General features: G+C 41.1%; 1 protein-coding gene across 1 annotated transcript in view; it reads left to right on the top strand.

Moving 5' to 3' along the window:
* ADCY2 (adenylate cyclase 2) overlaps nt 1-15905 on the top strand; it is a 1382785-nt gene that overhangs the window by 1315802 nt on the left and 51078 nt on the right. Inside the window, exons 21-22 of the mRNA XM_088442287.1 lie at nt 7604-7750; nt 10926-11033. Coding sequence (XP_088298413.1) covers nt 7604-7750; nt 10926-11033 — 255 coding nt within the window. The remainder of the gene's footprint in view (nt 1-7603; nt 7751-10925; nt 11034-15905) is intronic.

The following is a 15905-nucleotide window of genomic DNA, read 5'->3' as shown; positions in this document are numbered from 1 at the left end:
AGCCCGCGCCACAATGACCTCACAGGTAACACTCGCCTAGCGCCATGCTGAAATACCCATTGTCCATTGTTTCCCTGGTCTGTAGCCATGTCTGAGCTCCAAACAAGAAATACACCAGAATGTTTTTTTTGGCTCGTGACGTATTTATACATGCGTCCTTATTTTGCGGCCGCATCATTGATTGTGCGTTCCTATGATCTCTCCTTAATTTGTGCGGGAAACGAAACACTATTTATGGCTTGGGGCGTCTCGAGTCGAGGTGGCGTTTTTTGAATGTTGGAGGTTACGTTGGTTGGAGTTGATTGTTGGCTGGTGCAGGAGTTTGCGTTGGTGGAAGTAGTTTTTTTGGATATATTCGTTTTTTGTTTTCTGTTCGTTTTTTTCGGTTGTAATTTTTTTGGTCGTTTCCAGTTTTGGTAAGTTTTGGGAAGTCTAACTTTGGGTCAATTTGTGTCTCCTTCTGTTTAAGAATTTTCAAAATTTTTTTTGCCGTCATTTCATCTCTCTTAGGTTTTATTTTGGCTCTGCCCCAAAGACCTTTTGATCCTGATTCTTATATATTATCTCTTGGTAAGTTCATTTGTTAAATTGTTTTGTAAATGTTCTTGTTTGTCTTTACGCAACTTTGGTTGGCCTTACACATGTAACCTTTGTTTTTCAAAATCCGCAATCTGTTTTTTTTTTTGTTTATTTTAGCGGCGTTTTTTTAACTTGTATTTGCGAACTAATTAGCGCATTTTTATTACTTTCTATTGTGACTTGTATTTGCGAACTAATTAGCGCATTTTTATTACTTTCTATTGTGACTGGTATTTGCGAACTAATTAGCGCTTTGTGAAATGCTTATTCATCCTGTAAAATTGTTTGTGTTTTCTATGGAGCATTTGTTGCTTACATTTGGCCTCAATTTGACGTAGTGTGCGCAATGTCGTTTTGCTCTTTGCCCAAATGTGTGTTTCTCCCCTTTTATGTTTTGTCTTGCTTAAAATTTGGAATCAGAAATGGCCAGCATAAAATGATGTATATTTATGTTGTGATTATTTCCAGTTTGCACATATCATAACAATACCCCGGCATGTAAGCATCAATGGATGGTATCTTCAAGCTAAGTGAAAATTTTAATTTTTGGGGGGGTTAAAAAGCCTGACATTCAAATCTTGCCATTTCAGGTTGATCTTGGTCGGATTGTTCTGGCCATGCTCCCGGAAGCCGACCAACCTCAATCTCGTCCCAGGCATAGGCATCGTAGGCGTGCAAGGCCCCAGATATTTCGAACATGTGTCACCCTTTTTGGAATGCCCGATGATGAGGTTTTAAGATGCTACTGTCTTCCTCCAAAAATCATCACAGACACTCTCTCATTAATAGAGAGTGATCTTGAGCGGCAAATTGACAGTCCTACAGCAATACCACCACTTATGCAATTTATGGCGCTGTTACATTTCTGTGCCTCAGGATCGTTTCAAACAACGGTGGGAATAGTGGCGGGCATATCACAATCCTCCTTTTCCCGGATCCTGAGGGCAGTGATGGAGGCACTTTTCAAGCACCTCCATCATTTTATTCAAATGCCTTTGGATATGGGTGCCCTTAGTGTGGCCAAGGCCAATTTTTACCAAATAGCTGGCTTCCCACACATCATAGGGGTTGTGGATGGTACTCACATACCACTTCAGCCTCCAGCACGGCTGGAGGCAATATTTAGAAACCGGAAACACTATCACTCCCTCAATGTAATGGTGGTATGTGATGCCTCCCTCCAGATCCTGTCCCTGAATGCAAAATTACCAGGAAGTGCACATGACTCCTTCGTCATCCGGCAATCAGGGATATGGCACAAATTAACCAACCTACAAGCTGGTGATGCGTGGCTTCTGGGTAAGTGGAGACCTTTAGTACATAACAATGTTAAGCTTCATACAGAGTGATCCTGATGTTGTCTATTCTTTTTCACAGGAGACAGTAGCTACCCTTGCACGCCCTGGCTGCTCACTCCTTATTTGGCTCCCACACCAGAGCCACAAAGTGAGTATAATTCCGCACTTACAGCCACCAGGCAAGTGGTGGAGCGCTGTATCGGCCTTTCAAAAGGCCGATTCAGATGCCTCCACCGCTCTGGTGGCGAGCTCATGTATTTGCCGGATATGGTTTCGAAAATTGTGGTCCTGTGTGGGATATTTCACAACATCGCCATAAGGAGTGGTGTCCCAATGCAGCCAGAGGATGCCTTACCTGAGGATGGCCCCCCCGAGGTTGGTCAGAGGTCAGTATGTGGGGGGGCCATACGCGATGATGTGGTGGCCAGATTTTTTAGGTAATTATTGTCAAAACAACAGTGTTTATACCTAATGTGGTTGGGTTTGTTTGAGAACATCAAATTATTTTTTTTTATTTTCTCCCTCTTCTGTTTTTTCACATAAACTTTGGCACTCCAACGATGACTACTTCCTGCTACCCTTAAAAAACCTGTATGTGGACATTTTGGGGATATATTATGGAACCCATATTGCAACGCCATATTTGTGGAATCATGTTGGCATGGTCCTTCGTCAACCAGTTCTTGATTTGTTGTTTTTTTGTTTTGTTTTGTTGGTATGTGTTGTATTTGTGATTATCACTGTGTGTTTTGTTTGTGAGTGACCACTTTGATTTTTCAGTTATGTTGTGAATAAATGTTTGGAGAGTGAAATTTTTAACCTTTTTTTGAACGTTACAAGCAAGTGTAACCAGGTTCACACACGTTACATTTGACTAAGGGGTAATCCAGTAATGACACCAGTTGAGCTAAAATGTAATATGTTTTCAGGGTCCAAACCAACACCCAAAGGAATCCTGTACAATCATTTGGCTTCGTAATATTGGCCTAAGCAGCTTGCACCCCAACTAGGAACCTGTAAAATGTAGTAATATCTAATTGTGACTACACCAAAAAAGGGAAATGAGATTGTTACTGTTAGGTGTTTCTTGTGGCTGTTTTACATAAAAATACAACACACAATCTTAGTGACAAAAATTGCTAATCCTTGCAGGAACAGTGTACTTATGTCAGGGTAAACAATCTCTGATTTAGAAAAAACGAATGAGCCAGAACGTTACTTAGAAAATAACAATTTATTTATAATTGGGCAAAAATAAAAAAAAACTAGTCCCTAAGGAGGACTGACATATGGTCAAGGACCACCAGCAGACCAATGATATTGTGCCGCATACGGGCCACACAGGCGGCTAATTCTGCCCGACGCCTCTGTTCCTCTGTGGGTGAGAAAAGTGTGGGGATTAATACAACAATAATGAAACCACATTAAAAAACAAGCCAAAACCAAAACCCCCCCCCAAAAAAAAAAAAAAACTAACCATAATTACACCATTAAAACCCATCCACCAAAAATGGTGTAGGCCAAAAATACAAGGCCAATGTACAAATTCCGACAGGTGTGATATGTGTATGTTGAAATCAGCAGTAACAGGTAAAGGCAATCTGCAAAATCCCCAAAAGTCTAGCAAAAAACGCCAAAAAAAGGAACGACACATGATTACATACAAACAGTTTGTGGCGAAAAAAAAACCCAAAGAAAAACATACCGGAAGATAAAACGCCAGCTCCAGAAGGCCCTCCCTCGTCCTCCTTTTGGAGGTGCCTCCATTCCCCAACGATCGGGGCGGGGTAATTACCGGTTCCGGGGAGGGGGTAATTCGAAGAGGGGTGGTTGGAGGAGAGGGGGAATTGGGACGGAGGGGAAGGAGCCCTGAAATTTCACCCAGAGGGTCTTGGAAGGCTGGGGAGGAGTGGGGAATAGGGGAATTTGTGGTTGTGGAGGGTTGGCTGGGGGTTGGGGAGAGTGGCCGTGAGCGCCGTCTGGGCTGACGATGACGGCGTAGTCTTCGCTGGGCCCCTAAAAGATGTGAAACAAATTGTGGTTAGTTTCAACACAAATCCGCGAAAAACACCATTTTCTAATCACCAAAAAAAAAAAAAGGGACATGCAGATATGAGTACAATGAATAAATATGAACTACATGGAAAACATGGCCATGCAGATATGAGTACAATAAATAAATATGAACTACATGGAAAACATGCACACGCAGTTAGGGCCACAAAGACAAACATGAAAACCACAGTCCATAAAACTTACTTTCGGCGATCTGCATGCGAAAGCATGCCAGCAAGCGGGCGTCCGCCGTTGCAGGTCTGACCACGGGCAGGCGGGCCCGTACCTCCGCATATGCGGAACGCTTTTTCGCGGTTGGTGATGGGTGGAGGCTGGCTGGTGATCCGCCTATCCATGACCTCCGTTAGCACCAGCAGCTCGCGCCTGGTGAATGCGGAGGCTCTCATGATGGCAATGGTGCATTTGTGAAAAATCATTTTTAATAAAGTGCCCCAAAAATTTTTGATTGGCTAATGTATTTGGGTAATTAACAGGACCAATTCTATTGGTTAGTGTATGAGTCATGTGTTCGACAGGGCCAGAAATCTCTTGAGACTTGTGATAGGCTTGATGCAGTGACATGCGTAAGCAAATTTAAATAAAGAAATGAACTCCGGGAAATATGCGGGTAGAAAAACAAATAGAACAATTGTTTAATTGGGGCTAACATGTATTTTGACAATTAAAAGCGAATGTTTAAGCCGTACGTATTCTGCGGGTAAACACAAACACGGACATGAATAAAGTTTATTGCATTGTGTTAAAAAAAAAAAAAAAAAACAATTAAGCTAATTGATATATTGATTGGCATGATACGATTGAGGGAGGTAGGCAGAATAAACGAGCAGTTAATCGAAATCTGACAGTCCAACTTCCGGGTAGTACTTGTGCGTGCGTTCCCTTCAAGCCACTTCGGGGATGTACGCTCGCTATTTGGCACGCTCGTTAGTTAGAGGAGGGGTCGCTTGAGTTTGGGGAGGATGTTTGGCTGCGAGCGAAAATACGAGCGAGTGCTTGAATTTAAATATTTTTTAACGTACGCCGAACGTACGAACGGCCACTTGAGTCCGGGTCTGAATGAGGGCCCTAGTTTTAGTAAATATATGATATGTATGAATTACTCTTATTTAATCACATTCATTTCCAGTAAAGGTTTAGGAAGTGGATATTGTCACATTTGCATCACATTATATTGGTCAATTTATGGTATGTGAGTTTTACAGATAATACTGGTTATATATTGAACAATTGCAGGTTTACATAGAATATGTTAATTTTCTGATTTTATCAGATTGAAGGTCTTGATTAAGTTCTAATAGAAAAAAGCAGATGTTTTCTGTATACAAGAGCTTATTTCCTTAAATGTGCATACTTGGTATAAATACACGTGACAAAAATGAAAACTCCTACTCCTCACATGTGTATACGTACACTGCCTATCAGTGTAACCTATCACCACTAGTAATTAGCAGTGCCAAGTGTAAGTGGTAAGGCTCACAAGACAGCTGTTTTTTCAGAGCAGCTGTCCTTTAACTGAACTACTCCAGGACTTTATCATCCACCGTTGCGAGTTGGATACTTAATTATTGCAGCCCTAGATAATGAATAGGCCCCATAGTAACCATGCCTGTAAAATAGTAAAACTGTTACAATAAATCTTATCAATGTGGTACTAACTTTGCGAAAAGCTCAGATAAGCTTTTGTTCAGTTCTGTTGAAATATACCTAGAACAGCTTGTGATTTTACTCAAAAATTCATAAAATCATTTTTTTTAATAATAGTGCCAAAAGGATGTTGACACTGATAATAGAGGGATGGACATATATTCTCATTTGTATTGATACCCACCAGATGAACAGAAAAGGCTCTTCATTTTTGCATCTACTAGCCAGTGGGCCTAATGCAGACTAAGCCAATGAGGATTTTTTTTGTATGCATTCGCTGTGCACATGCCCAGAAAAGTGGGTGTACATCTATGCCAGCCTGTGTATAGAGAGGTAGGACAGGGGGAGGAAAAGGACAACCTGACATGTGCCAAATACCTTAAGATGGCGTTTTCACAATTTGCAAACACATGCAGACTGGGACTCAAATAAATATATGCCTCATAAATCCGTATCTAGAGGGGACTTCAATTAGTGTGGGACTTACCACATGGCTGCAGCTCCCAGATTAACTCCCAGAACTATTTATTTAGCAGTCTGTTTTCTTGCATGGTTAACGTACGGTAACCCATAGATTCCAGATTTGGGGGCATATGTATCAAAGCTTGATGTGAGATAAAATTGTGAGATACTGTATATATCACCAACCAATCAGCTTCTAACTTACATTTTGCAGGCTGTGTTTAAGAAATGATAGTTTGGAGCTGATTGGTTGGTGATATATATTTCACAATTTTATCTCACATCAAGCTTTGATAAATATGCCCCTTAGTACCCTGAGCTATGGTTCAGCCGTGGTAATTCCTGAAAGCCCTATTTGTCATAGATATCTGTTCACACATTAGGAGGGTGTGACCACAAATCAGCGTAAATGCAGGCTGCAAGCTTACCATGGGCTGTAGTTGAATAGCCCCGGGCAATTAACCCAGGAGTTACATGCCTGAGGTAAGTTCCGCAGGTAATTGAATTTAGCCCCGTTTGTGGCTGTGTGAAGGGTAGATGCAAATAGAGGGTGATTATCTCAAATCTGGCAGAGATTACTTTGCTGGGCAGTCGGTCTGAACATCTAGATTGGCCAGTGTAATGCCACAGTTTAGGAAGACTGCTTGCTACTGTACATTATTTCTATTGCTGCTGTATAACACATTTACAGTAACTTCAATGAAGTTCCCAAAATAAACTATCATTAAAGTGTTATCCCATTTTGTGCAGGGGGCTCTACTTTCTGCTTTATGTTATGTGTCTGCTGTATCATAATCAATGTACAGAATGTGTAATTTGTTACTTTATATCATTAGCATAATTATTGTCATATATTGAATGTAATGTGTCTACTTACTATTACAAAAGTTAAACATTTTAAATAATCTAAATAAAAAAATAATATAAGAAACGTAAACAAGAACTGTGTTAATCCATTGGTATACTACATGCATGGCAATATAAATGTCCTCTATGGATACACAATAAAATACACAGATGTTGTCAGTGCTTATCTTTAAATCTGTATGTATCTAGCAGAAACAAGTATGAGTTATTAGTTCACATTTTGATCAAAACATTTAAGCTCACAACCCAGCTTCAGGGGTCCTTATTTTACATGAGTCACTACACCTACATCTTTGCTTGAAACAAAACTGATAGTCAGTTACTGTATATTCATATATAAACTCACCTTTCATGTAAGGAGGCTGAATTGTCACAAATGACATGTTTTAAACCACACCCAAATAGCCATTCATAGGCTGGACAGACAACAGCTAATAAAACAGTAGGAAATATGTGGTAACAAATAACCCAATGCTTTGTGTCCATACTATATATGGCAGCAAAATGAAAATACAGTTCTCTTTCTTATACTTACCTTTACAAATCTGTATTAATTTAGCAAAATTAATGAGGTACAATATGAGCTCATGTTTTGCTAAAAACATTTAAGGTCACAGATTACATTTTGTATTTCAATCTAGGATAACTAAATTATATACTTTTTTGTTTTTTTACAGGATTTATATCATCAGTCATATGACTGTGTATGCGTTATGTTTGCCTCCATTCCAGATTTTAAAGAATTTTATACGGAATCTGATGTCAATAAGGAGGGTTTGGAATGTTTAAGACTACTAAATGAGATCATTGCAGATTTTGATGATGTAAGTGTGGTCATCAATGTGCTATGCTACAGATTTTCATCTATTCACTAGGTACACCTGTCCTGGATTTTAATCTAACCCATACTGAAAGTATAGTTTATTAACAATACATAGACATCATTTCTTTAACCAGGCTTGATATATGTTATGTTAGTGGTATACCTCTTGAAGTACCCAACCTGATACCTTTACTCCGGGCCTTTGGGCTCCATAAATAATGTGCCTCTGAAGAGGATGAGCAGACTACTCTGTGTGCAAGCCGCTAATGTAAATGACTTGTGATTTACATCCCTGCTCTCTGACCTTCCAGGCATTAGATATGGTAAGTGCAGGTCAAATGGAACTCCAAGTTTTGTTTTACTGCACATGCAGATTTTGCAGTATATGCAGTCCTTATGTCAACGGTAATAAAGTTGACAGTCAAAATGTTAACACCATAATGTCGACATGAAATGACAATCAAAATGTCGACAATAGAAAATTGAAGTTAGGGTTTAGGGTTAGATGTTAGGGCTAAGCTGAAAATTGAGTTTCGACATTATGTAGCTGTCGATATTAATTATGTGACATTTTGAAAATGTCGACATTTTGGCAGTGTCGCCAAGTGACGACATTTTGTCTGTCTACATTTTGACCATTACGGTGTCTATATAATGAATGTCGACATTATGGATGTTGACAACATACTGAACCTGATTTTTCAACTGCCAATTGACAAAGATAAAGTACCAACCAATCAGCTCATAAATGTCATTTTTCAAACACAGTCTGTAAAATGGCAGCTATAAGCTGATTGGTTGGAACTTTATCTCTATCCACTTTATTCTCTCCAAGGTTTGATACATCTGCACAATAATGAGAGGAAACAAGTGAGTTACAAAAACATTACTTAAAATTACAGCAAGTGATATTATTTTGGCCAGATGAACATAGAGCCTGATTCAGACCAACTCGTGAGCGCTGAGTGTTCGCAAGCGGGTCGATGTTGGCCCAGTCACGACGGAGGCGGCTCCATCGTGCGCATGCGCGAGATCCGGATAGCGACAGGCAAACCGTCGCTCCGGGTCTCGTATCAAAGGGGGCGTGCTGTCGATGTTGAGTGACAGCACGCCCTCTTTGGTGGGCGGGCTGGGGGCGTGGCTGCCCAGACGGAGGCGTTCCCATGGGAACGCCTACCATCTGGGGCCGGCCCCACTGACATCACAAGTGATGTCAGTGGGTGGACTTCTTGCTCTGTAAGAGCAAGAAGTCCACTGGGACTTGCGGCAACGAGACCCTACCACAAGGGTCTCGTCGCAAGTCCGATGATCACGATGGTCTTGACCATCACGACCATCATCCTGGCCGCTCGCACTAGCTGTGGGTGGTCACCCACAGCAATGCGAGCGGCCAGGAGGCCACTCTAAAAATACAATAGGCGGGCACTGATTCAGAGCGAGCGCTCTGAAAGAGCAGCCCATAGTCCTTACAGCGAGTGAAGCAATCTATTTACATGTGACGTATTCCTGATGTTTTATTCCATTTTAGGTAAATGTTGTATCTCTTAGGCAACAATTTATACTGACATGGTGTTAAACGCTGTGTATGTTCATTATGTTTTTTAAAAGATGCATGGCTTATGTATATTCACTATGGAAGTAACTTACTATGTGATTTAATATATTCATGGTGGGATTGCAGATAATGCAGACCTCATTTTATACCTGACAGCACTAAAACGCCTCACACAATTGATATAATCTTTCTCTTTTTTGAGACAGTGACAGTTCATAATTTAATTAGTGAGACCAGCAGAAATGACACAGATAAGTTTGAAGAGGAAAGTCCTTCAGCAGCTCTAAATTCTTCAGACAAAACCTTACTATAGCTCAGGGGTCAGCAACCCCCAGCACGTGTGCCAGATGCTGCGCATGGAACACTTTTAAGTGGCAAGCCGAAGGTTCAGAAGATTTAGCATCTAGGACGAATAAGTAAACTTCAGTTTTAAATTTAGGCCTCGATATTATATCATTAAAAGAGCAATTTGTTTATTCAGTTTGTCTATGCTTATACTTATGGATTGTTTTATAACCTCAGACTTGTACCTTTAACCTTTATCTTACCTTTACAATGATCCCTTCATTATTTTTTCTTATTCATTTTTTTCTTATTTATTCTACTGCTGCTGCAACTACTAAATCTATGAAATATCTGTAGCAGCGGGGGGGAAACCTGCAACCACCAGGCCTCATAACAAAATTTGGAGGGGAATAGTGGTACTGTTTATCCTCTGCAAGGCCCTCGCTCTGCAATCTAGTCTGCAACTAGAAACCCTAATGAAGCATCACTGTGCATGGGGACAGGGCCAAAATGACATAATGTTCACACAATCGCATTATATTGGCTCTGCCCCCTCTTCATAGGAATTTAGCATTATGCCATGAGGGGCTCCATTTCAGGAAAAAATATAGTCCGTCAGGGGGATATGTGTGTACTCAGAACACCTCCCTGCATGCTCCTCTGATCTTAATTTGTGTGTAAATCAAAATACAGACAGTGGGAACATATTTGAGTAAATACATCTTTGCTTTCTAAAGGGGTAATTTTACATGCAGCTCTAAATTTTCCCCATTGTACTTCATACGTATGGTCCTTTGTACACATGTGACTGATGCACAGTTCGCTTTCTTGCATTAATTAGGAATGTGGAATAGAGGACAAGTGCCAAGGATTCTATGTACTAAGCCTTGGCGAGATATAAAGTACCAAACAATCAGCTCCTGTCACGCTACAGGTTGTGTTTGAAAAATGACAGGAGCTGATTGGATGGTACTTTATGTACATCCACTTTATCTCTCCCCAAGGTTTAGTACATAGACCCTAATTCCTGCAGACAAAGTCAGGGTTAAGCACAGTGTACATCTGAATTGCTCCCAAAGACTATAGATTGAAACCAAACTAATCTTAAAGTGCTGTACTCTGGTAACAATTGGATGTTGGAAAAGTGTTGGAAAATATTACAATATCTGAAGCACCAATGGTGTCTAAAATGGCGACCAAATGTACCTCACACAAGTATTTAAAGTTTTGAAATCAAAACTGTTTTCATGTATTTAGCAACTTCTTCATTATCTTCTGGAAAAAGTTTTCATAACAACATGGCTTTTTTATTGAAATATATTTTGTTTTATTATAGTTATTATCCAAACCAAAATTCAGTGGTGTTGAAAAGATAAAGACTATTGGAAGTACATACATGGCAGCAACAGGACTCAGTGCCACGCCAAATCAGGAATATAGTCAGGTGAAATTATAAAATGTTATTTTTATAATCCAAAAGTGTTCATTTTATGGTTTTTGAATAAGTGACAGAATAGAACAAATCTATCACATGTGACATGGAAAACAAAACTGTACAAAACAATACAACACTGTACATACAATAATATTGTATAATAATATAGTATATAATATAAAAGCGTATAATATTCTGCTGCAGAACATTACTCCTGATGTGCTGCTTTATTTGAATTATATATTTAGGTAATCAGCAATTATTATCTCAAAGTCAGCTGCAGTCTTATAATATTTTATTGTATATAAATTGCCATAAGTACTATCTCCAGTCTTTAGATTGTGTGTAGGCATGATTGATCTTAAGTTCTAAATGTTTGGTATGTGCTACATGTTTGTTTAAGCCATTTTATTGCTGGGTCTGTATTGGCTGGCTAGTGAGGGGGTTGTCATTATTAGGATGCACACTTGGCTACATCTGTACTTAAATATCATTCACTAGGCTGGTTAGCCTTGGCTGGAGTTATAGCAGACTCCTAAATGCAGAATCACAAGTGCAAAATAGATTTTAGGGAAAATTTCAGTGTTAGACCGAAGGAAAACAGAAGGAGAACACTTCATCAAACACAACTAAACTGCTATCAATACTGCATATGGACACCTATGGAGCATCAAGTATGAGTTCACTACTTCTTCACAACAAACACCTGCTGCCTGCATAACCAGGACATGCAACACTGAACTACTTGTTTGATCATTGCAAATACATTATCTCACTTGCTACTATGTGTAATGTCTTTTTTTTCACAAAAAACTAAATTCTTATTTGTACCAATGCAAAGTAACCTCTAAACCTGGCATATATACGGTTTGATTTACCATTGCTTTTGCCTAGCCTCACATCTTTGAACTTTTTTTATTACTCATTTTCAAAACACTTTAAATCACATATATTCCTCTCAATAAAACAAAAAAAACAAAAAACAAAACACTACTTTGTTCATCAAGCACACGCATTCACCAACAGTGTTCTTTCACCAGCATTTTTGAAAAACCTTCAATACTGTTGTTTTCACACATACACTATTCTTACCTCATCCACACCGTGACCATGTTTTCTTCAAATTCTCACTTTACTCAGTGCCTACCTAATCCTTTATTCTGCCCCCTGTTCCCACCTCTATCCTTCCTCCCTAGTCTCCTCCCCTTCTCTCCCCTCCTCTGTCTGTATGCCTCCCCTCTGTTTCCCCCTTCTCCTCTCCCGTTACTCCTCTCTCATTCTTTTCTCCCCAACAATGGTCCTACTACCCAACCACTAAGCTGAGCACCCACCCTCCTCTCCCTATCACGTCACCACACCTTCATCTACATCACACTAATCTCCCTCCCTTTCCTACAAATGCATCCCACCTCTCTTGCCTATTGATCACTTCCTTCCACTCCTGCCTCCATGATCTCTCCTGTGCTGCTCCCTATCTCTGGAACTCTCTCCTTCTCCCTATCAGACTCTCCACCATTCTACAAATCTTCAAACGGGCTCTCAAGACTCACTACTTCAAAGCCTTCCAGCTCTCATCCTAACCTGCTGCTTACATGCTTCTTCCTCACTGTCTACCCTATCTGTGTCACCCCTGTCTCCCCCCCTATAGAATGTAAGCTCTCACGAGCAGGGCCCTCTTCCCTTATGTGCTTTTCCTTCCCTCACTCATATGATCACTTAACACTTGGTAGCTGACACCCTACTGCTTTTTTGAGTGTTATGATCGCTGCAGCAATGTTTATAAACCATGTTCTTATTCTGTATTGTCTTATACTGTAAGTCACTGTTTTACGAGTTTACTCATTTGTTAATGTACTTTGTGAGGCGCTGCGGAACCCTTGTGGCGCGATATAAATAAAGGATAATAATAATAATAATAATATCTTCCCAAGATACTCTATACCACATATACAGTACATGAAACATGAATTTAAATATTTATTCTATCATAACCCCAGACCTGGATTGTTCTGGCATCCTGCAATCGGCATATTCATCTTTATTTGAGAAATGGTTCGGAGTTATTGCAGCAATAAAATGGTGAGCCCGTCCATCTCTGTGTTGCTATACCCTTTATGACATAACTACACACCAAGCATCTAACAGCCGCAATTGGGAGCAGGGCCCTCTTACCTTTTTATATGTTTGTTATTACCCAGTCTATTACTATTTTGTTCCCAATTGTAAAACTAAATAAACAGAAAAGGGGTTATACATATACTGCACAAGAGTTACTTCCCTTTCTCTTTACCAATGGGAATGGTCATAAGCTCAGTCCTAGGAACCTTAAAATAAATACACATTAGTGTAATAAATTCAATAAATACACCCATTAGTGTCCAAAAAGCATAAAGTGTCCCAAACCAATGAGAAAATGAAGGAGTGTAAGGATATCAATCATTGAACAGGGGGCCTGATTCAGAGTCGGTGGCTCTGACAGAGCGCTCGATCTGAATCAGGGCTGGTCTTTTTTTTTTTTAGAATGGCCTCCTGGCCGCTCACATAGCTGTGGGTGACCACCCACAGCTATAGCAAGTGGCCAGAAAGATGGTCAAAATGGTCAAGACCATCGCGACCATCGGGCTTGCAACGAGACCCTTGTGGTAGGGTCTCATTGCCGCAAGCCCCAGAGAGATTTCGGCTCTAACAGAGCTGAAATCTCTCCCACTGACATCACTCGTGATGTCAGTGGGGCCGCCCCCAAATGGAGGCGTTCACATAGGAACGCCTCCGTTTGGGCAGCCACTCCCCCGGCCCGCCCACCAAAGGGGGCGAGCTGTCACTCAACATCGACAGCTCGCCCCCTTTGTTGCAAGACCCGGAGCAACGGAGGGCCCATCGCTATCTGGGTCTCGCGCATGCGCACGACGGAGCCGGCTCCGTTGTGCACATGCTCACTGGCCCACAATCGACCTGGTTGCGAGCGCACAGCGCTTGTGACTGGGTCTGAATCAGGCCCAGATTCCCTTCCCAATAAGTGATATAAGAAGTAGATATAAAGTTACACAGTTTGGGATGTGGGGAAAAGCCGGATGTGTCACACTTTGAGTAATGTGGGCAGCCTGCTGCACTGTCTGTTTGGGAGATGGATGTCTCTCCAGAGCAATGGCTGCAGCATTATGCACTGCAAACAATGTGCTCCATAAATTTCCTCCTGATTCTTAATGAATTATGTGCTGCAGAATTTTCTCTATAATCAGAACTGACTTGATTGCAGTTGCATAGAGATCTAATTGTGTGTCTTATCTTTATCCTTGTAGGCACACAAGTTTGCATGGCTTTTCGTGTGTGTGTGTGTGTGTGTGTGTGTCTGTGTATATTGTGACACAGTCAGGATAGGGGTCCCTCTCCTGGGATAGATGGACTCCCTCTTTACACACACAGCAGCCGTAGAAACAAGATACAAGTCTGGGGTTCTCGTACAAATGGGTCAGCGCCAGTCTTTATTGTGCCAAATGAATATAAACATAAACAAAACATAAACATAAGTCCTATCCCGGCTCTGCACTAGCTACACAGCAGATTCCCTCTCTATAATAATGGTAGGGCCTATTGCCCTCACCATCAACAAAACACGTGCACAGTACTTACAAGGAAAGTAACCAAGTGTCTCTGAACAGGCTAGTCTGCCTGCTCTCCCAGGTGTGAGACACTCAGCCACAAACAAACCCAGCTTATATTAGCCATTGCCAGATGCAAGCCCTAATGAGCCTGTTACCAGGCTGAAAGGCCCAAAACCTGGAGTGGCCTGTGGATGGAGCCCTCCCTCTCCTCACATCCACACCCTCAGGACCCAAACTGGCTTTTCTCTAAAGCCGACATTTCTAGTCTGTTTTTCCCAAACAGACTTCTCCTGGGGGTTTCAGAACACATATGACAGTAACCTAGGACATACATAGAAGCCATTCCACACTTCTCCAGTGCTTCTATCACATATCCCCCCTTTGTTTTGACCTGTGAGGTGGAACAACTGCAGCCCCCAAACAATTGACACGTGACAAAGCATTTGCATTGGCCAGCTTGCTTCCTGGCCTGTGTTCTACCATACATTTAAAGGTTTGTAATGCTAAGAACCATCTCATTATTCTCGCATTACTGTCCTTGTTTTCTGACATCCACTTCAGAGGGGCATGGTCAGTGATCAATCTGAGAGTCTCTAACGCCCCCTTTATGGCCAATGCTTCTTTCTCGACCGTAGCATAGCTTCTTTCATGTACATTTAATTTCCAGCTTAAGAAGAAAATTGGGTGTTCTTCACCCTCTTTGCTTTGGGACAGGACCGCTCCGATGCCTACATCTGATGCATCAGTTTGTACAACAAACTCTCTGTAAAAATCAGGGGTCATTAGAACTGGTTGGGTACATAACGCTATTTTTAATCCTGGAAAGCCTTCTCTGCTTCAGGACCCCATTCCACCATGACTTTCTGCTTGCCTTTGGTAAGGTCAATCAGTGGGACTGCAATGGTGGCAAAATTGGGTATAAACCTCCTATAATACCCAGTGATCCCTAAGAAGGCTCTCACCTGCTTTTTATTCAGGGGTCATGGCCAGTTTTGGATTGCCTCAATCTTATTGAGCTGTGGCTTTATCAAACCTCTGCCAATGGTGTACCCAAAATATTTTACTTCTTCCATCCCCAGACAACACTTTTTTGGGTTGGCTGTCAAATCTGCCTTATAGATGGAGTCCAACACTGCTTGTACTGTGGGCAAGTGAGACTGCCAGTCAGGACTATGTATAACCACATCATCCAGATAAGCAGCAGCATACTGTCTATGGGGCCTTAGAATCCTATCCATCATTCTTTGAAAGGTAACCTGTGCCCCATTTAGCCCAAAGG

This window comes from Taudactylus pleione, unplaced genomic scaffold (assembly GCF_031769625.1).
Source record: "Taudactylus pleione unplaced genomic scaffold, aTauple2 ptg000309l, whole genome shotgun sequence".
NCBI lineage: Eukaryota > Metazoa > Chordata > Amphibia > Anura > Myobatrachidae > Taudactylus > Taudactylus pleione.
The sequence above is the reverse complement of the archived record's forward strand: the minus strand, read 5'-3'. Positions and strand labels throughout refer to the sequence as shown.